This window comes from Xylona heveae, assembly GCF_001619985.1.
Source record: "Xylona heveae TC161 unplaced genomic scaffold L228scaffold_3, whole genome shotgun sequence".
In the NCBI taxonomy this organism is placed as follows: domain Eukaryota; kingdom Fungi; phylum Ascomycota; class Xylonomycetes; order Xylonales; family Xylonaceae; genus Xylona; species Xylona heveae.
The window spans coordinates 238,159-260,801 of record NW_017264195.1 but is presented as its reverse complement, the minus strand read 5'-3'; the positions used below and the strand labels follow the sequence as shown (position 1 = coordinate 260,801).

At 46.9% G+C, this 22,643-nt stretch overlaps 4 protein-coding genes across 4 annotated transcripts; 3 read left to right on the top strand and 1 right to left on the bottom strand.

The window, feature by feature from the left end:
- Positions 1 to 892: 892 nt before the first annotated feature.
- On the top strand, positions 893 to 4,014 carry L228DRAFT_252532 (hypothetical protein; the record flags this gene model as incomplete). Its single annotated transcript, XM_018333691.1, has 3 exons — positions 893 to 3,066; positions 3,132 to 3,546; positions 3,607 to 4,014. 3 exons carry the CDS (start codon positions 893 to 895, stop codon positions 4,012 to 4,014), a joined length of 2,997 nt encoding a protein of 998 aa, XP_018189566.1.
- Positions 4,015 to 6,971: 2,957 nt separating this feature from the next.
- Positions 6,972 to 7,802, top strand: L228DRAFT_236984 (hypothetical protein; the record flags this gene model as incomplete). Its single annotated transcript, XM_018330888.1, has 3 exons — positions 6,972 to 7,003; positions 7,050 to 7,423; positions 7,504 to 7,802. 3 exons carry the CDS (start codon positions 6,972 to 6,974, stop codon positions 7,800 to 7,802), a joined length of 705 nt encoding a protein of 234 aa, XP_018189565.1.
- Positions 7,803 to 13,342: 5,540 nt separating this feature from the next.
- Positions 13,343 to 17,192, top strand: L228DRAFT_236983 (hypothetical protein; the record flags this gene model as incomplete). The annotated part of the gene is made up of 3 exons (XM_018330887.1): positions 13,343 to 16,408; positions 16,512 to 17,098; positions 17,144 to 17,192. The coding sequence occupies 3 exons, from the start codon at positions 13,343 to 13,345 to the stop codon at positions 17,190 to 17,192; spliced, it is 3,702 nt and encodes a 1,233-aa protein (XP_018189564.1).
- Positions 17,193 to 18,046: 854 nt separating this feature from the next.
- On the bottom strand, positions 18,047 to 19,775 carry L228DRAFT_209063 (FMN-linked oxidoreductase; the record flags this gene model as incomplete). The annotated part of the gene is made up of 2 exons (XM_018329794.1): positions 18,047 to 19,612; positions 19,668 to 19,775. 2 exons carry the CDS (start codon positions 19,773 to 19,775, stop codon positions 18,047 to 18,049), a joined length of 1,674 nt encoding a protein of 557 aa, XP_018189563.1.
- Between the last annotated feature and the right edge of the window lie 2,868 nt (positions 19,776 to 22,643).

Below are 22,643 nucleotides of genomic sequence, written 5' to 3'. Positions count from 1 at the left end.
TGTCCCGAGATACACAGTCACCGCCAAATTGGCTTCGGATTACTTACCTGGACTACCTCAAGGTAGACTTACTCTTCCGGCCCTCGGAAAAGCATCCTCAACCTCTTCAGTTTTGGCGGCATCCCAACGCTTGGTGCCGGTTTTTCTGAATTCTTCGGTGTCAGCAGCATTAAATTGCTTAAGCTTCTCCCTACGGGGACACCGAGGACTGCAAGGTTTGCGCCGCAGCTTCTGGACCTCATCGGCCTTGTCAGCCGTCCCTATCACTCACTCTAGGCCCAGTGCGAGGGTTGCAACACAATACTCCGGAGTGAAAAAAAGATTTCCATTTTATTGGAAGGGACTTGGGCTGGAAGTGGGGCTGAATCACGCGGCTGGACCTGCGAATCCCGCTGCTCCGATAAACAGTGTCCGTGGAATAGCATCTGTTCGACAATTTTCTGCCTCAGGGAGCCTGAGACTGAGTGACATCAGAAATACAGAAGAGGAAGGCAAGAAAGGAGTCGCAGAATCCGCGGGGAGGAGAGAAGGTCAGCGACTCCACAACAAGGGAGATTGGAGACAAGATCAGCGGAGAAGAAATTCTCAGCGGGCAAACCTGCAAAGAAAAGGTCCTAAACCCATTGGTCAGCAACACAGCAATTTGCCGCGGACAAGTGGATACGGTTTTGGGATTGGAGGTCGCCCACGAAAGCACCGCCAGGGAACTTTGAAACTCTCACCTGCCGTTGCCAAAGCTATCGGTACTCGCCGCTCAAACATCCGGTTCACACACATTCGCCAGGCCGCACGGCGTAGAATCTTTGCCGTTTTCAAAGATTCTGTCCACAGTCCACCGTCCTTACGCACAAGAGAATCTAGTGGCTACCGCTCGCAAGTGACACGGAGGAAAATGAGAAACTACGTTCAATTCATCACGACCCCGACAGGGGACACACCTGGCACTACTGTTATGATTCATTTTGACAGCAAGCGCTATCTGTTTGGAAACGTGTCAGAGGGTACGCAGCGTGCCTGCACACAAACGGGTGCGCGATTGGCCAAGGTATCCGACATTTTCGTTACTGGAAAGACGGAATGGGCAACCGTTGGGGGTGCCATTGGCATGATCTTGACATTGGCAGATGTGACTGGTGCTGCGGCCGCCGATGCTGCCGAAAAACAAAAAGGAAAGGTGGCACGTAAAGGTATTGACGGAGAGCATACCACCAGTTCTGATCTTAAGCCTACCTTGAACATTCATGGAAGTTCAAACCTCCTACACACTCTGGCAACAGCACGAAAATTTGTTTTCAGGAAGGGAATGCCAGTCAATGTTGAAGAATACTACGATGACCGTACTCCTCGCTATAGTGGGACAGATATTCCACCTTCTTGGGCAGATTCGAACCTGAACGTATGGGCTATGCCGGTTTGTCCCGCCGGGGTCAATCCGAAGGGATGGGCCTCTGGGGATAAGAGTCCCGGCAAGCGGACATTTGATGAGATGGACGAGTCAGAGGAAGATCTGGCTGCAAAATTTGACCGGGATAATCAAATGCGCAAATCTATCGTCGGCGAAATGTTTAACTCGTCATGGCGACTTGATGCAATGGAGGAGACGCATATCTCGCAAGTAGATATGCCGGCCACCTTGTTCGTCCGAAACAGAAGCACTCGCCAGATTGAGAAGTATGAAGGTCCCATGCCCGGCGGACCAGAGCCACTTCCTGACATCAAAGTGCTCGTGAGAAAGCCGTGGCCGGGAGCGATGATTAGCAAATTGCCAAGCACATCGCCTTCGCCCGTTGCCATGTCCTGGATAGTGCGCAACCATCCACAACGCGGCAAGTTCCAACCCGCAAAGGCGAAACAGCTAAACGTAAAGAATCCCAGGCAATTTGGTGAACTTGCGTCTGGAAAGAGCGTCATCGCTGATGATGGCAAGACGGTCACACCGGACATGGTGCTTAGCCCAGGAAAACAAGGGGGTGGTATGGCAATTGTGGAACTACCATCTGCCGATTACGTGGCGCCTTTACTGGAAAGGAGAGAGTGGAAATCAAAAGAGGTCATGGACGGTATCGAAGCAATCATCTGGATCCTTGGGCCAGGCGTGATAGGAGACCAGTTGCTCAACAAATTCGTTACCGAGAACAAGCAATTCAAGCATATAGTATCATCGCGAGATGTCTGTCCGAACTATTTGTCCATGGATTCTGCAGCTGCTGCTACCGTCCGACTTAGCCAGCTAGATTCGGACAGGTTTCCTTTGCTGGTACATGACAATCGTACTCTGCCTCAGCCTGGATATGGATTGAAAGATTTTGTTCTGCCCTCGAACTCCCCGTTCATAGCAGCGGACAGAGGGCTCAAGGTGCAACTCGAGCCATCGGTGGAAGTGCAACAAGATGCTCTTGTACCATTTGTCAATACTGGAAGAGTCATTAGGGAGACGGATCCTGAGGTCATTCGGTTAGCGGATCAGGCAAAGAAAGAAATTTCTAGTGATGTTTTCAGATCTGAGCTTGAACAGAAACAGCGCGACATACCCAGCAAAGACGCGGAGATTATTACTCTCGGAACCGGCTCGGCTTTGCCTTCGAAATACAGGAATGTTTCTGCCACTCTGTTGCGAGTTCCGGGCTACGGATCCTACTTGCTGGATTGTGGAGAGAACACTCTTGGCCAACTTAGACGCGTGTTTCCACCAGAGGAATTACGCGAAGTTCTCCATGACCTTCGGGCGATTTGGATCAGCCATCTCCACGCCGACCATCACCTGGGTGCTGCGTCTGTTATCAAAGCATGGTACAAGACTGTGTATGGGGACAATCCTCCACAAAATACACCTCTCCACGACGCCGATCTTCTGGCCAGATTAGAAGACTCCCTGACTGAGAAACGCCTGTTTATCTTCTCCGATAAGGGCTTCATTCAATGGCTTCGCGAGTACTCCATGGCTGAGGATATTGGATATTCCAAGTTGATGCCGGTGACGGTCAAGTGGGTACAAGCTAGCAAGACTACCGAATTTTACATTGGTGATTCTCGCGAGGCGCAGATCCTCTCCGAGAATGAAGAACTGTATGTACTAAAAGCTCCCTTTTCGTCGACCTAAATCGTTCCAGCTCTTGTTAACTTCTATGTAGAAACGCCAAATTCGCTGCCGCGACGGGTCTCCAGTCTTTTCAAGCACCAGATGTAAATCACTGCCGAGGCGCCAAAGCTCTCGTACTTTCCTTCCCCAATGGCTTCAAATTTTCTTACAGTGGGGATGCCCGGCCGTCCAAAAGTTTTGCCGAAGCCGGAAAGGGATCTACCGTTTTACTTCACGAAGCCACATTTGACGACGAACTCCAGAGCGATGCCAAGGCTAAAAAGCACAGCACAACTAGTGAAGCACTGGCTGTTGGACTGGAAATGGGTGCACGGAGAATCATGCTCACACACTTTTCCCAACGCTACCAAAAGATTCCAAACATGGACGCTCTTGATGGCAAGCTCCCTGCGCTGGAGGAGGATGCAGATGCTCCACCGCCGGCTGCCGACGCCGCAGACGAAGATGTTACTGCCCCACTGGAAATGGATCAAATACAAATCAATGGCAGCGACGATGCTGGGCAGAAGGGCGGTCAAATTCGACGAGGAACTCACCAGACGAAGGAGCATTCAACTGCTTCCCCTTCAATCCCTCCAGCCGAGGCCATCGACAGAGCGAAGCGAGGGGATGTCAAGATTGGAGTCGCCTTTGACTATATGCGCGTCAAAGTCGGCGAGATTGCCCATCTGGAAAAGTTCACACCCGCCTTTCTGAAACTGTACGAGGAAAAGGAAGCCGAGGAGAGCATTGCTCCTGGCGACGAGCTTGAGCCTGACGAGAAACAGAAAAAGATTCAGGAAAAGCAAGAAAAGAAAAAAACCAAGGGCCAGAAACATGATCAAAAGAATAAACCAAAGGTCTCAAAGGAGAAGAACAAGAAGGACGTCCGCCAGGAACATCAACCTGCCGGCGGGGAACCGATGCAGTTGTGAATCGTGTGATTATATCAGCGAACAGTTGATCGAAGTGCCTTCTCAAATTGTTCCTTGGTCGACGTTCGAACCTGTCTTCATCTGCAGACACCCGGCTGGAAATCTGGCACAGCCGGTTCTAGTTTCAAGAGCTCTGAACTTCCTCTCTAGGGATTGTATATATTTGTAGATATTACCGAGTACTAGACATGAACAAAATAGATTATATCCTGTGATATAATGGTTTTTTTTGTATCTATTTCCTACTTATGCTTCTTATATCTTGATATTATCTAGCCTGTCACAAGTCATCTTCGAGTTTTAATGCTGCAGTAATCTAGGGGTTTGTCGGAGCCCGTCCGAATCTCCAGCATTTTATTGTTCCGGCGAACGGACCCTTAAACCCTCCAGATTCCGTGGGGAACTCAGTCGTCGAATACTCCTTCTTTGGTCACATATATCTCAAACCTCTTTCCCTTTCTCTTTTTCTCCCCTTCGTTACTATTATTTTCCACTCTGTATTACATTCTCTTTTGATGTCTGCGTTCACTCTACTACGTTAATGCCAACTGCTGACCTGGACTTGGGAATATGTTTATTCTCTTTCTCTTACTTCACGCCACCATTCCCCCAAATGATTTCTTTCCTTTTCCATTCAATTGCTTTGCTTCACAGCTGTATTCCTCTCGCTGCTTCACATCTCCTCATTAACGCCTCCTCCGCCACATAAATTTGCCGCAATCAGCACCTCTTCCTAAAATTGTCTCTCCCGATTCATGGTTTCTTTCTCTGTATTCACATACGACGGCATGATTGCACCTCATATGGGCCAGATTCACGAGCGAAGCTGAGAGGACGAAGGGTATAAATATCCCCTGCCATCCGCGTAAATCCCTCTTTCTTCCTTCTTTTCTTTCTTTCTTTCTTCTTTTGTTCTTCAGTATATACAGATATATATTGCTTATACTGTATACGTTCAATTTTATATACAATTATCCTTGATTCCTCATATACTTCTATACTCATATATTTGCATCACTATAGAAAGAAACTACGGTACACATATATCCTGTTATTATGGCGATTGGCGATCCGAGAAGCAGTCCCGGGCGGAGCAAATACCGTCCAGGGTAGCTTAACACCAGTCCATGATATGTTTCAGTGTGATGAAAATGCTTCAAATATTCATAGTCACTTCATATTTGTCATGGGCCATCAGACGTAAACTAACTGGAAATCGAGTCCAGCGGGTGGCTCGGACGCAATCATAGCAATAATCGACCGGTTAAGCAAGACGTGGCGCACTTGCGCTTTATACCCAATACTACAACTGCGTTTTTCGAGAACATGTTGGTCTTCCGAATATGATATTTTATACTGTATAGCAAATTGCAATTGAAACTTTGCGATCACGTCATGGTGGAAGTGTCAACGGCGAACATCACCTGTTACTACGGCTGGTGGTCTGCTTGGCTGCGATACACAGATACAATAATTTGAAAACCTCGAGACGCCATGTTCTTTCTTATACTGGAACCATACAACGAAATAATTACCACAACTTTACGAAATACCTCTTTTCTCCTTTCAGGAGTCCGAAGAACCAACAAACGACTTTACAATCGCGACGAGATTCTGTGGAGTATCGGATGGAAAATAAATTGGCATGTTTTCGGTGCAGAACGAGAATTTATCAAACCTCGTGGGACATATACGAATTGACCGAGGCGACGGCGCGTGGGTTGACCGGATTTTCGACTTGCCTGACAGGTTTTTGCTTGCAACGTTTACAGAATAAGACGTATTACTTGGTAATACTCAGGCTGAGAAGTATTTACACTAACATTAAGACAAAACATTTCCAACTGGCTCCTGGTGAGCGAATAATACTTAGTCTCAACGAGAGCCTAGAGGACTAGGAGAAAGCGTGCAATTGCGGAGATTTCGCCGAGCCGGTCAATTACATTTTGCAAATCCAACCACTTGAGATTCTGGCAACCAGTCGCAATAAAAGCGAATAACAATATTAAGCTCTGATTGAGTCGATTCTGCTGTGGCCATGTTCTGGCTAAAGTTGCAAGCCGTGGGAAGACCTAGCTCGTACCACCACCGAACTTATAGAGTTGGGGATGGAATACGTTTCGATGCTCGAGACATCCAGACAGAGAGACCGTCAAAGAAACAGAAACTCGACTGGGAGAATCTCGGACGGTTCAAAATTACTGAAATCATCAGCCCTTATGCACACCGACTAGAGCTTCCGGAAAGCACGAATTGCTATTCACACGCCACCGCAGGCAAGTCCAATTTCTGGACTGGGGTCAGAACAATGGCAGAAACCCGTGGTGAAACGCGCCTCCTAGTCTTCGATAAGACCTGGAATTCCAGAGAAGAGACGCTCCAACCTGACCCTACAGGTTGGAGGGCAAAAGATCAGGCTCAGGGCCGTAAGCCGGAGGAACAAGTGTGCGGTCTATGCATCTAGGCACGCCACATCCGAGTGCGCTCAAATAGTGCGGATCACGGCGTCCGTATCGATGGAGGACCAATATATGGTTCCAGGCACAGGAGACCGTATTACTACCGTCCGAGAGTATTGCCAGCACTCAACGAAGTTGATCGGACTTTTCAGTATACTCTAGCAGGGGCCATCTGCCTAGATTCGTGCAGGATGTCAATTCTGCCATTGCGGTCCTCCTCGACCCATAGTCTCTCACCGCCACCCACCAACGCAGGAGTTGTCAAACGATAGTCAGTCGAAAGCTCTTCTAGCATCGGCCCGACGAACCTCTTTGCACCATGCCTCTCCTCTCCCGAACGGCGAGCCCCTGGCACCACTCCCAAATCTAGAACCCCCACCCTCACACGCATCTGGGGAGTGGATTGTGCTATATCTCTATACTTTTCTACTTTATAGATGCCAGTATGACCAATGCAGTGCATGGAGCATTGCCAGAAAATAGCAATGGCCTTCGAACATGTTGTTTCGGGATCAGAGCACTATTTTACAGTGAGATTTGGAAGTTAAACTATACTTTAACTCTAAATATTACCAGAATTTACAAAATGACCATCAAAAAGGTCCGAGAGCGGACAAAAAAGGTCAAAAAGGCTACAAAGGCAGCTGAGGACCCTAAATCTGATTTCCCTAAGTACAAGTTCAAGTGGCAGTACCATTGCCCAAGGCAAAGGTGCGGGGAGGGGGAGGAAACTGTCGATGGAAGCGACCAAGGAATGGCAATCCTGCGCATTGTGTTACCCACCAGGCAGTCTGTATACATTGCATATACTATGGCCACTGATGTCTTCATTCCGTCATGGTCCTCAGCCCGAGTACCTCCAGGATGCCATCTGCTTCTTGATCCACGGTGCCCTCCACAACTAGAGATCTTGCAAGAGCTTCATCACGGAATCACTGAGCGACCCGATGGTGTCTGTTCTACTTATCGGAGGAGCCAGATGATGATGATTCAAGCTCTGAAGAATCTCTAACTACGTTTCGGAACTTAGTCTTGGATGCCATCTTTCTTAAGACAGTCATTGTCCCGGCCAGGGGTGCTTTCGCCTCGTTATTGCTCTTCCGAAACTTCGGCAAGGACTATCTGCCCGGATTCATGCGGGACATCAAAATCAGCAATTTCAACCGTCGCTCTCGTCGTGGTCGTCGGCGCACTCTACGTGGCAATTCCACTCTTGAAAGAGACTCATCGGACCACCAAGCCTCCGCTAGGCACTGTACAAAATCCTTGTATGATGAATACAAGGTCCCAGATATTGGAAACAATATTGATATTGCTCGTGAATCATGAGTATTGCCATCACTCACCAAAGTTGAATGGGATTCTCAGCCTCGTTGCAGAACAAACCATAAAAAGGAGAGAAAAGGCCATAATTTGGTGTTTGTTTCCAGCTGAGCAAATATTAATCTTCAAGATCTTGAAGCTGCTCCGTATTGACGCTCCAGTCTTTTCAGCAAATCTAAATCTGGAAGAGCGAAGAAATCTTGTGAGAGAGTTTACTTCCGAGAGAAACAAGACAATGCTACAGTCTACTTAATTGCTCATATTCCGTTAACTCATGTGGTCTCAATCTCCACCAATTATGCCACAACGTGTACATGTTCGATCCGCCGACCAGCCATCCCATTGGGAGCCAGGCTGTGGGACGTGGTCGGAGAATCGGACAAAGCCACACTGTCATGGTGTATGAGTTCCAGGTCCCTGGGAGTTTTAGTGACCGCATCATACAACTTTCTTCCTTTCTTCTTCCTTTCTTTCTTTCGTTCTTTTTACCTTAGGGTCATGAAACATCACGAAAGCCGTTCAAGGTGTCCTTGCTGAATCGAACTCTCGAGGTGTTTTTCTTTTCTCTTATTTTTATTTTTATTTTTGTTCAGTTTTTTGGCAAAGCATCAAACATGCTAGACGCAGTAGACAAGTCTCCTGTCTACTGCCTACGACTTTAGAGATGAGGTTGATGACCAAGTCGAACGGGACCAGGAAGAGAGAAACCTGGAGAATAACGTCCGCAAGAAGGCATCAACTGAGAGTCGAGAGTCGAGACCCGAGACATGAGACAGAATAGTCTCAGTGTCTCACCTACTTCTCAAAAGAAGCATCACTGGTTCAACCCTTACAAGCGCTACTCTGCCCCTTCACCCGACCATTCTATGAACAGCATCCCTCAGTGTGCAATGGGGCAATGAGAGGATCAGGGCCAGGAGCAAAAGCACATGTAGCATTCTGGATCCAAGAAGGCCACCACGTGTACGTTGAAACCTAGTTGACCATCTGTCACCAGGATGGCAATTAGATCTTGGAGGAAACAGCTGTTCTGTGCCTCTATGCCAACCATATTGACAAGGACGTCACCTGCCAGAAGATCTGCGATTCTGACATGCTTTCTGCTGACCTTATCTTGCAACTGCAGCAAGCCAAGCTGGATCTTGCAAGGCAACTGGAGTCAGGCAGACTATTGAGATTAATATACTTGAGCCTTAAGTCTTGAATACTATTAATTAGGAAGAAAATCCAGCTGGCAAAATAATCAAAAGAGCTAAGCACTCTCTGGCCAAGGCCAAAACTTGGAAGACTTAGATCTTAAACCATATTGTAGAGATTGATAAAGATGAAACATGCAATAAGGTTTAGTCAATGTTAAGTAATGACATTAATTCTAATGTACTTGTTAACTACTTGATTAAGACTACAATTGCTATACAAGAAGAGGACTAGAAAAAAGAAAACCTGGAAATTAAGGACAATGACAGTAGAAAGACCTTGTAAGGGCCTCGCCTCGTAACTGTGTAGTGATACCTGGGATACACAGGGCGGTCGCAAGCTGGAATAAAGCGGAGTAGGAGTGATAGCTAGGCTCTATGTAACAAAAGTAGAACGCTTGCCCTTTGGCAGAGCGTTCTACCCCACGATATATATGCAGCATATAGCCACTGGACTACCCTGTGGCTGTCATGCGTGTGACATGCTGGGCGCTTATAAGGGTCTGGAGCAACGCCATTGTTGGCCGGGCTGGTCTGGACCCAGCTGCCATGACAGACCTAGAAAAGTTTATGTTTTGTAGATAGATTGAATAATGACAACTAAACCTTGAAAAATTTAACAACTAGAGACAACTAGATTCTAGACAATTTAACAATTACTATTCTAGACTTTAATAATAATAATGCTCTCTTTGTACCTAAAGACAATAAAGAGTAGAAAAAAATCTTTGTTCTTTATAGCCTAACTAGCTAACCAGGTCCTAGAAGTTAAAAGAAAGGATTTTTACCTATGTTATAATTAAAAATCTAGACAATAAACTATAGAAACAAGGCTAGAAACCTTGTACTTTATAGACTATATACTGTTTTTCTCATTAGATTTATGACTGTACTATAGCATTACTATCATGGATTTTATATACTAAGTAGCTAGCTTTAAAGATTTTTTAGCTAAATTTCTATATACTTCTTTTATAGTTTTACTATACTTTTTTTCCTTTAAAATTTATAGAGCTTTTGTATTATTAATTTAGGCTACAAGCTATCTAGATATAGTATATATAGTAGCAAAAGCAAAAGCAATAAGTAATAAGAAATAAACAAGTAATACTATATTCTTAACAGGCTAGAGCATTTGTAGACTATAAGGTACATAAGGTACATGGCATATCTACCAGTTAACAACTACTGTCTCTACAAAAGAAAGACATGTACAAGGTAGTAAGGAGGTCCATTGATATAATAGTTCTTGTCTTTGTAGTTGCTAAGTCATTAAAGCTATAATAGTCTAACTGTCTAACTGTTTAACAGTCTGATGGTCTGACTTTTTAAAGCATTTATTTAGCACACCATGCATGACTCCATGAGTCTTTACTAGTCAAACTATAGATGGAAAGTAATTTAACTAGGTAACTAATTTAGTGTGCCTACATGTCTCCTGGCACTGTCATTTTTCCTACATTCGAACGATACGAGTAAGGTGTACTGTACCGCTAGGACGTTGATGGTATACTGTATGTTAAATGCGCTTTGTTGTCTCATAGTCTCATTTGACTTTGACTTAGTCACTTACGTAGACTTAAGACTCAAGACTCAAGACTCAAGACTAAGAGTCCAAGAACAATCGATTGCACCGTACACGACCTACTATCAACTATCAACTGGACTCTGGACTCTGGACTCAGGACTCGGGACTCGGGATTCAGGAAGCAGGATTAAAGTAAAAGAAACGGGAGACTGGAAGGAGATAGAAACAGAAAAACAGGGACAGGAAACATGAATGGGAAATAAAGATTCCGTAATAACCATGGTACTCTCATGTGACATGTCTAGATAATGCTAGGTAGTTTCAGTCGTGGACAATTTCTGACTCCGCAATTTGTAGAAATTTAGAATCGTGGGCGGCGGCCCGTGGACAGTGGTAATATCAGAAACGTAGATTTTAGTGGCACAAAGAGCTGATAAGCCTACTACGGTATAATAGTATTCTTTGTTCCCCCCCGCTGCCCGCACCTCCCGTTCCAAAAATAGTGAGTCGTGACTTGCGATTCGCGACATGAAGCTAACTTACTACCTACCTTAGGTAGGTATGAAGTTGGTCTACCGTCCAATAATCAATTCCAATTTAGCTCCGTTTCTTTAAGTGTCATGATACACGACTCACAAGCGTCACAAGCGTCACAAGCGTCACAAGCGTCACAAGCATAACAAGTGTCAAGGCACATGAGTGTCATGCATGTCATACGTCAAAAATTACACCGTACAACGGCTCAAAGACTGAAAGAGAAAAGGGACTGCAAGTCTGAAAGTCTGAAAGTCTGAAAGAAAAAAAGACGGGATACCGGGAATAGAAATGTGGAAATTGAATATAACGTGCAGCCGTGCTGCATGCAATTAGGGCTTAATGTCACTTCAGTGTTCAGTGTTCACTTAGCGTAGAGAATCAGAGCTAGTATCGGTGATTCCGGAGCGTGTGTGAAAGACAAGTGTGACAAGCGTGCTGCGTGACAAGTGTGGTCAATCGTCGGCCACATGGCTGGTGGGCGGAATATTTCTTTCAGTATTTGATAATATAACAAAAAGAAGATGGTCTGCAGAACTGTAGCGCCAGTGCCAGTGCCAGAGCGGAATGCGAATGTAGATGCGGACATTAGAAGTTTAGAAATTTAGAAGTTTAGAGCAATACAATGACATATTGACTCATTGCGATTAATTACCTTTGGGGAAAACGATCTCGTGGCATTATAAATTGCGGGCTCAGCATACGGTAATAACGGTATACCATTTTCTCTTTGTGCTATCTTGCGTAGATGCATTCAGAGCCAGACACTCAACGACTTTCCACTACTCTGGGCCTGTTCGTTGCATGATCAGTAGTGTCTGGGGAGAAGAAGGATATAAGTCGCTACATGTCCATGTTGGCTCTGAATTGCATTGATTTGTGAGTTTTGTGAGTCGTGACTGCTGAGCGCAGGTGCAGCAGTGGTGCAAGTATATGGTAAAGATGAAGGCTCTACCTGCCTCCCAGACGGTGCTACTCATTATTTTTGGCTGCTGAAATGAAACTTTCCTTTGAAGAGAAACTCCGTGTAGGTCTGGAAGGGAAAAACGTAAAGTAAGAAAAGATAAAGCAAACACATAGACACGAAAAAGGCGCTTGAGACTTGACATGATACATCATACATTGATGTAATACGCCTTGTACCATAAACCAGAAAGGTTAATAGCACGCTTCAAGTCTGGCGCTCCGATGTTGGTTGCTGTCGAATGCATCCGGCAGAAGCAAGCTTCTTTTTCAAATAAATTATCGTGGGAAGCCGAGGATAAAAGAAAGAACAAGAATAAGAATATGTGGAGATGAGGCAAGAAACTCAACAAGAAAGCAATAATGAGGCCTCGCGCTGGCGTGCAAATGCAAGGACGCTAATTCGATAGCTTCTCACTTGCTATTTCATTCATTTGATCTGATTCATTTTCTCTTTCATTCACGAGTCACGCCATTCGGTCAAGTCACTGCTCAATTAGCCGGCAACGAGCAAGCAAGACAAGCAAAGAATACAACACCACAAGGAAGACGACAAGCAGACAAGCCTGCCATGGGCAGGTCAATCTTCCGCATCAGCTTCTTTCTTTCTTTTGAAATTCCAGCCTAAGAGCCTGCCACCCCAGGCTTCGCTGCTTTCCTTTTGACATGGAACGCAAATGTACACCACGTCTGCCATTTTCTTTGTTCTTGGAGATACCTTCGTCCTCCGAAAATGGGGCCTGGCAGGCTGCCAACCGTCATCGCAATGTCAGGCATAAATAGAAGCTTAATGCGCCGCTGGCGCTGTTTGCTAGAAGAGCGAAGGCTTCTTGCACACAAATTCCGAAAATCTTTTCAAAGACGATAGGAATTTGAACTTTCAACATCTTTCTGCTTCGAAAAAGTCCTTTGTTTTTCTTTTCGTCAGTGTCATTTGGAAATTTGAACAAACATCTCCGGGCTTCATTGCCAAACAACGAACAATCTTCCCTGGCGTACATACGAGGAGAGGCTTGTCTAGCCTGCTTCAAACGGTGGCAGGCTATTTTTGGAGAGGCTTCAGTACTGATACAGACTTACCATACGATCAACCGCTCGAAACTCGACATTTTGAACCACGTCTTTTGACCGGCGTCTTTGATAAAAGAGAATATCTCAAACATATTTCTTTCAGCGTCGAATCTAGCGCCGCGTCAGTTAGCAAACATAGTACAACATTTGCAGAAAAGGCAGCGTTCAACCATCCACCACTGGCAAACTTGAATAGCAACGTAGTATAGTTATAGACTTCATCAAATTACCAAACTCGAACAGAAACCGCAAGCATGCCCGGGCAGAGACAAAATGATCCCGGCCGGCAGAGGGCTGACCGCGATCGCCGTCGCAGCTCTGGATTGTTCGTGAGTCAATGGGCGAATGACATTGCCGGAAGTTTGCCCGGAAATGCGCCTGTACAATTCCAAGCCCGAACCCAAGGCCAAGGCCAAGGTCAACGAGAAGCGTCGCCACCAGAAAAGTACAAGAGCCGCCTTGAACGAGACGTGGAAGCGTTGCTCGCCAGACGCGAAGCCGCAGAAGAAAAACAACACAAACAAGCCGATGAGCGAGCAGCGCGATATGCACGGTTCCTTGCACGGCGCGGTCCCGGGAGGGATACACTAGCACATGAAACAAGAAAGGAAATTATAAAGAGCCACAAGGAGCTCAATGCGAGGAAAGCAAGGGCTAGGGCAGCAAGAGAAGCTGAGCGGCAGAGACTTTTGGGAGCATTTGCTGAAGCTGGAAGAAGAGCAGCGAGTCTTCCGGCTTCGGCTGCAATTCCACATCTGCCAGCACGTCCTACCGGGCCGATTAGAACACGAGGAACCTGGAGAGTCAGATTGACTCGTACAACAAGACCAACAGGCGACAGACAAAGGCGCCATTTTAAAGGAGGCGATAGAGGTACAGAGGAAGAGGAAGAGGTCCAAGTGGAGATTTCGAGAACGGATAACGGTGAAGGCGCAAATGAAGATGACGGTGAGGCAGGAGGTAACGCAGCTGGTGAGCAACAGGATGATGAAACTTTGGCCAGAGACTTGCAGAGGCAGTATGACGACGAAGCGGAAAACCTTAGAAGAATTGAGGTGGCCGAGAGTCGACGCTCAAGGAGAGGAAGAGGGACATTGAACCAGGACCAGCCTCAGCCTGGACCCCAGCCGCCGGCATCTCGTTCGCAAAGCCGTGGTCGCGGCCGCGGTCGCCCTCGTGGCCGCGGTCGGGGACGAGGAAGAGGCGCAAGTCAACCAGGAGGCTCCAGACATTCCTCAAGAGAAGTTTCGAGTAGTCCAGCGCCAAGTCAAGATCAGCCTGCAGGGCAAACTCGCGGCCAAGCTCAAAGACAAACACAAAATCAAACAACTGAAGAGGAAAGAAGGATACGTCGGCATAGACTCAGCTCCAGTTCGAGCGATTTGAGCGATCCAGGATCAGAATCGTCTTCGGAAATGGGAGATACCATTGTTGTGCAGCCCTTAGCGCAGCCACAGGATGTACCAAATCCTGCGCTGGCATCTGAACCAGCTCCAGTAGAACAACCTCAACTAGAACAAGAGCAACAGGAGCAGGCCCCTGCAGCACCTGCGATCGAAATCCCTACACTTACACCCCAAACGACAACTGAATATAAACCGTTTACACTCGTCCGCGTTGGCGGCTCTCACCCATGGAGGCTAGTCCTGCCCATGAGATTGGCGGTAGGTGGATATGCCACTGCGCAAGACAGACGAAGATATCAGCGGATGGTCGCCCTCGGGTGGAGACAGCACGGAAATCTTTCAACATTTGACCATATTGTTCGACGGAACTGTATTAGAAACGGAATAGAACCGGGCTGGCTCCTGGCTGATTCGCCCCATGGGTTCGAGTACGACTCAGAGACTGAATCATCTGACGAGGATGAATATTTCGGACCGAGTGGGATTGATAGAGATGTTATCGCTGTGCCGGACGAAGTAGGAGCAGGACTATCTATCTTATCGGCCGCTGGACAGTTAACAGGTCCAGGAGCTCCTACATTGCCCGAACAGGCTCAACCGCAGCCTTCAGCAGGACCCGCAGGACCTGTTCCAAGATCCTCTGGTATCTCGGAAAGATTCAGAATGGAGAGAAGCTTTGGCACAGGTGAATGGACCATCTTCATGCCGGAAGGGATTGCATTGTTTGAACGGCGAGTCGGCGTTGAGGAGCTTCGTTTATTGCGGGAAATGGCCCTAGAGATGGAACAAAATCATCCACTTGATAATTCATGGCGGATTGCGCTTAGACGAGCAATTGTAGATACTGCCAGTGTCGTGACTCAACGGCAGTTCGGTATGATTGTAGCCCCAATTGGAGAATCCATACTAGATGCTCCCGGTCTTGCAATGCTGGGCCAGCTGGCAGGACAAGCGGAGCGGCTACCGTTTGACTTAATGCCTGAGTTGGAAGAGGAGTCAGAGGGCGGTCTTGCAATTTTGGGCCAGCTGGCAGGGCAAGCGGAGCCGTTACAGATACGCCCAGCATCTCAGCAGATGGTCCAGCCGGCGACGGAACAACACCCGCCCCCTATTCAAGCGGGATCGCTGCCACTGCACCAAACGACTCATCAGGTAGTAGAGCCGACGGCGGAACAGCCTCTACCAGCTGCCCAGAACGTCCAATCCTATATTGCTCCTCCTGTCACGGGAAAGAGAAAGGCAGAAGAGAAAGACGAGGGAGAAGAGAATCCAAAAGCGGCAGAAGAAGAAAGATCACCTCCCCAGAAAAGAAGAAAAGTATCAGAAGTCCCGGAAGCATCGGATGCACGCCCAAGTGCAACGCCACAGGCACGAACACCAACAAGACTCGCAAGTGTGGGAGGAGTATTAAGGCGCGTGCCTCGAGCATCAAGAAGATTAGAACAAGGCGGTGCCGGCCGTACAGGCGGCGCAACATCTGCTAGTATTGCTGCGCAGACCACCGCCGCAGCCGCCAGACCTGCAGCTCCGTCACAGGCACCAGCACACGCGCCTCCTCCTGCCCCTGCAGCATCCGCAATAGCAACAGAAGAAGAAGACACCCCGATAGTCAAAGAAGAAGAGGCAACAACAGGCCCACTGCGACTACCCGACTTTCCGGGCGATGACGATGATGACGAAGAGGAGCAGCCACCCACAATTCGGTCAAGACGAAACACTCGAAGCTTATCGACCCGCCCATTTCATCTACCAGATTTCCCGGCCGACGACGATGATGACGAGGAAGAAGAAAATGATGAAGAGGCAGCAGAAGGCGCAGAAGAGGAAGAAGAAGGCGACGCATCGGCGCCGTCAGCTCGGAGACAACATACTTTATTGTCGACCATTCCCGAGAACGAGAGGATGTCAGAAAGAGTAAGTTTCACAGCGCTGCCTGGCCCCTTTTCCGGCTTCCGCTTCAACGCACTTGCAAAATTTGAATGATTGAAATGAAAGCCCACACACTGACTGCTGATAGCTCCATTTGGACCGCGGCCCTGCAGAGCGTGGAAAGCCCGACCCATCCAAGCTCTCGATTACCATCACCAAGGGAAATAAAACCAAAACACAAAGATACAAACATCCCGTCGATTGGAATGACAGCGCATCAGTTGTAAAACTGAATCGATGGCGGCAACAACAATTCCGACGCGCAACCGGAGAGATTGCACGAGCTGGAGCCGTACCATACACGCCAGAAGAAAACCAGTTCCTGATCGACGTGACGCGGCAGTCACTCGCAAACAAAGAAAGGACCATAAACTGGAGAAGAGTCCTCAATGACTTTAATGCGCGGTTTGAGGGACAGGCTCTTCCTAGTTCGGATGTTCCTCGCCCACGCAGAACACGCGACAGTTTAATTTCCCAGCGCGGAAGAATTCCAGAATGTAATGAAATGCTTGGAAAGAACCCACGGGCAAATGAGCAGGCGGGTAAGCAAGCCAGATCAGCAAAAAGTAGGACAACAACCAAAGGCAAGGGTAAGGGCAAAACAAAGAAAACAGAGGAGGAAGAAGAGGAGGAGGAGGAAGAGGACGAGAACGACGGAGAGGAAGAAGCGGAGGAGTAGGTTGCGCTAGAAGAGACAGCATATATAAATGAGTGAAATAGATGGAACGGCGTAAAGGGTTTAAAACATCAAGAAGGACTAGAATCGTAATCGCATTGATCAAATAATTCGAATAACTAGATGCATGGGATTTGGAGACTTCTCAGAAGAACGTTAGCAGCCTGATCAGATTAGCAAGCAGATAGATATTTTGGTGCAACTCTGGATTTATATCCATCTTTGAATTGACCTTGACAATTGTGGGACAAGAGAATTAATCTCGATGCTCTGCTGAAGCAGAATGAGCCGGCTCATGCCAGGAAAGGCTGGAGGTGGATGGAATGATGACGAAGTGATGTTGACTCGATGTCGTCGGATCGCTTCCCCCGCGTGTCACGCATGCCGGCAGTCAACAAAGAAACCTCACCCCAAGCAATTTAAAAGAACACTCTTTCAATCACCTTTTCAAATAGATAAACGGTCCACTTTTCAAGCCTTCCGTCTTCTTTGTCTCGCTCGCAGACTTGAGTATAATAAGAATTTCAATAATAAAAATCACGCTGCGATATCAAGTCGTCGAGAGACAAAGGTCATTTCGAAACCAGCGTAAAGGTTACTAAGGGTCTCAGGTTAATGTGGCCACCAAACCCTCGAATTTTGTTCAAATAACTCATTTAATCGAAAAGGTATAATCAAATCAATGTTCTAGTCTTCTATATTGATGTGAGGTATCACCGCGAAATGCGCTCCATCATAATACACAGAATCCTAACGCCGTGACCCCTTGTAAATGTATGCTCCTTTATGCAACGCCGCGCTGATGCTGAGCTGGCCCAGTATGACACAATGAAGTCCCCCTTCTATATCCCAAAGACGGATGCAGATATGTGAAGAGCTCGCCCACAATATAGTAGATGCATACCACTGCATTATCTTCGGCGAACCACACCCATCTTTCGATTCCTTCATCCACACACGACGCCCTCCTTTGGAATCTCCACTGGCTCATTCTCGCCGTCTTTTTTCTCGCCATTTGCCGCCTTTTCGCCATTCGGATACACTTTTTCCACTTTCCCCTCAGGCTCGACCCCGACCTGCTTGGACAGGTTCTCGTCCTTTTCCAACTTGGCTTTATCCTTTTTGCTCAAAGACATGGCACCCTTCTCGATCGCCTCCTTGGGCAGTGGACGAACATACGGCTGACAAATAAACCAAGGGCGCTTGACTCTTGCAATGGTCAAGGCTGAACTGACATCGACGCCTGGATTCTCTTTTTCCAGCTCTTCCATTGTCTTTTCATCAATGTGGAAAGCACTGGGGTCAAGTTCATATTCAAGAAGGCCTTGCTTGACTGCCTTTTGAACCATGGACAGGACCTTCTCATATGAGGCCATATCTCCGGGGCGGCTCCTAGCGAGGGCGTCGCGAATATCAGTGTGCTTTGAGACGAGTGGGCGAAGGAGATGGAAGAGATGGGCCTGCATAGCAACCAGATTGGGCGAGGTAGCTTTGGCTTGCTTTTCGCGTTTTTGTCTCTTATTAGGCGGCTCGGAGTCGTCGTCCTTTGCAGCTTCAGCTGCGGCCTCGGCCTTCATTTCCTCTAGAATTGTGGCAGCAGGACGGGAATCTTCTGAGCGCGCGAATAACGGAACGCGCTCCGGCACAGGCTGTTCAAGCACATACTTGTGGATAATATCAAGGTATCGCCGAAAGACGGCGTCCATCCTATATCCACCCTTGCCATCCTTACCACGCCAGTATTCGCGGCCTTCTTGGCCAATAGGCGGGGGAGGCGCGAAGATGGACGGATCGCAGAGGTTTCCTTCAGCACTCATTACGCCATCAACGCCAGTTTCTTGAAGACATTTCTCGATATCCTCGTGCTGGAGGATATTGCCATTGGCGAACATGACAACCTCAGGAGGGATATTGTCGCGGACATAACGCAGGACAGTCCAATCGGCGAGACCCGTATTATGGCCCTTTTGCTCGCGTTGTCGACCATGAACCGTGATGATACTGGCACCGGCAGAGATGATCATCTTTGCATATTCGAGTGTCTTTTCTTTGGTTTCTTGGATGCGGAATTTGACTGTAATAGGAATGTCTAGCTCGGTATGGAGTTTTTGGATCAACTTGTAAATCAGATCCCAATTTTCTTGCAGAAACGATCCATAGTATCCCTTCCGAGCGATGCCCTGGGGACATCCCAGATTCAAATCAACGGCGTCGCAGTATGGCTGAACGAAACGAGCCGCTCGGAGAAATTCATCAGGCTGGTTGGCGCAAAATTGGACAAACAATGGGCGGTCACATTCTGGGTTGCCATCAAGAAACTTCTGCGCGGTAAGATGTTGGTCGGCGTAAGAATTGTCTTCAGGTGTCGCTAATTGCTCTCGGATGGGTTGGAAGAACTTCTCTCGGAAAGCTGGGGTTTGTCCAAACAGCCGTGAGTGGAACATGGGAGTATACGCGAGAAGATCGGTTTTTGATTCGGCAGGAAAGAATGATCGCGAGAGCATACGCCATGCCTGGTTGAAAGAAATTAGTCGCCGACATTTCAGCTCTTGGGAATGAGAAACGTACAAACTCAGACTGATCCACCATAGGTGCCAGAATGACTTTTGGAGAGCCAATGCTCTCGTAGAATTCCCGGCCAAAGAGCTTCTTCTTGAGGCCCTGAATCTCAGTCATTGTTGAGGACGCGCGGTACTTCTCGAAAAGTTGCGATGCGCGTGAAAGTACTGTCGGTCGATGGGAATAAAAGACAAGCGCGCTGCCAGTGTGGCAAAGCAAGCGCATGTAGAGATGTAGCACGTTCGGGTCAATACGTATAAGCCTAGTCCTATGGCTCAGGGCCGTAAAATATCTTCATCGAAGTTCTTCAAAACCTGACTGCAAATAACCCCAGGTTTTGCGAAAATTGTGAGAAACGAAGGAGTGTAGAGAGTCTAAGTTGACGGCTCAACTTGGACCTGTAGGAGAATAAACAAAAGGAAAGGGTGAACAGAAAACTCTAGCAGCGCCAGAAAGGCTCGGTGCCCTGACACTCGGACTTTTAAAAAAGTAAATACTGTATACCGGAGTAGAAGTGTTGACTTCTCCACACGTTCGAGAAAAATTGTGGAGGGTTGCCACGAGTAGGCGGCAGTTGCCGAGACAGAAAAAAACTTTGGGCTGAAGTCGAAGATGCGGAGCTTGCCGCACAATGACCTTTCAATCTCAGGGTCTCGAGACGAGCCACATCGGCACGTCAAGCCACAGAGACGCGATTAGTGCCACACAAGAATAGCCGCATACGTCATTCAGTCTTTTCAGCCTCAGGGTCGCGTTGAGCCACACTTTGTTAGCGAGACAACACGACCACATCGTCAAACGCGGTCTTTGATAACACATCTACCAGCTTCCGACCCGCTATCCATTGTAAATTCACCACCAGTCAAAATCTATGCGAGAAGGCTTCTTCATACTAATCCACACCAAGCACGAGCTTTTAAAATAGCGTGCAACTTCAGGCATTCTAGTGTGTATTCAGGCAACCATATTTTTCAGAGTGCACTCCGCTAGTCTGCAATTAAAGTGCAAAAGCTTTGTCCAAAGGGTCCATAACTAAGGTATATCGTATGATGATAGTGCCCCTCAATAGGACACCGTTTCAAGTAACGGCTAATTAGCACTCGTATTCAAAGGTAATCATATCGCTGGAAATAATCATACGATGATTCCACTATTCTGCTGTTTTGACACCATCCAAACAGGTTTGATGGAGAAAATTTCTCAATCTATCATTTCACCACGAGATTTCGAGTAACGTTAGATTCTCAGAGCTCCTCCCCATTTTCGGTCGTGTCAATAACGACACTGTGTCCTGGGGGATCAGAGGGGATCTCGTTGCGTCATCCCGCAGACAGTCACACTTCCATTCCTTTTTCCCGTAGCACTCTCTAGTGCCACAGATGCTGCACTAAACCAATCTTCATTTTCTTCCTTTTCAACCCCTAACCTCTGTTCTCCTACCTCTATGCCATTGAGTGCGCTTTACAGAATTTATACGATAAGCCCGATCCACTACGTTCAATAATACCATCAGCGAGCGTCCAAAAAACCCTCAAAATGTCAAGCTTTTATTATGTTTGTAAACAAATATTAACTCCTATCTCCTTGCTCCCGTGGCGCAGTATTGGCAGGTATATCTCGTATCCTCGTAGTAGTGCCTCCGAATTCTTGTCATAATTTGCCGAACCACGGCTCACCGTCTACTTATCCCCACTTTATTATTCGCGGGATCCATTGCTTTTTCACGCTAAGGGACAAACTACTGTATCACAATACTCCCTTAGAGCTTCTCTGATGTAGCCAAGACTTAAGCTATAATATAGCTTGATTCTCGTCCGTATTGCAGAGAAGATCGCGGGTTATGGAGGGTACAGGACTGTATCCGCGTATGAAAACAGTTTCCCTGCTTCTCTGCCACTCAGTTCCGTAAGTGCGCAAACTCTCCGATACCACGCTATAGTACCTCCGAACGGCCAATAAGATGACCAAATTGTTTAAAAGCCATTATGAATTCCATGGATCAAGATAGTAACAAGCCAAGTTGCAAAAGTCCATATGATAAGCCTTGCCTTAGCGCAGGGTGTCCAATGGATTCAGGGATATGCTCACATCTCATTTCAAGGCAGGCAGAACAATCAAATCGACCACACTATCCGTACCTCGATATGGTACTGCCCAAGACACTACGACTGGACGAAAAAAAAAAAAGGACCCAGTATGTATTATTTCTCAACCAATCACCTTTACCAAGCAACATTAGAATCTTGGGAAAGCAATCGCGCCTCCAGTTGACAAGAGATACAAGAGAAACACCTCAATTACCCATAAAAGTTGTAGAATAAGTACCGCAGCCGATGAGAAATGAAAAGAGAATGAAATGAGACACAAGAAATCTGAGGGATGAAGCACACTCTTTCTAATTCTAAAAGAAAAGACATGCTTTCTTACTTTTCGCATAGCAAAGCATTTTTCTTTTCACGTCTTGAATGACAATGATGACAGCAAGCAAGGCAACAACTTCTGCTCTTCGCCATTGCGTTCATGTCTTCTTTCCTTTGCTTCGTATGCCCAAGTCTTCTACCTTGCTCGCTTTGTCGCTCTCTTTAAAAAGTATCAATCAAATGTGGGAAAACAAGATCTGATAGATGCAAAGATGAATATGCCAACATGCTTTCTTCCGAGAAAAAAAAAATAAATGTATGTCTTTGCATACGTGCGCATGAGTTCGGGTTGATTGAGGAAGGAGTCGCTATGACTTGGCAACTTAAAGCAAAAAGATGACGTCCATAAATGTAACAAGTGAAGTGAAAACGCAGAAGGAAAATTAAAAAAAGATTTGAGTTTTGCAATGCAAGTCAAAACGCACGCCGTAAATGACCGTAATTGAATGGTTGGAGACATCCTGTAATGTGAAAGAAAACCCCATTCGCTCGAATAGACCACGCAAAATAGAAAAAAAGAAAAAAAAAAAAGGAATGAAAGTTATGCTAACAGATCCCAGATGCA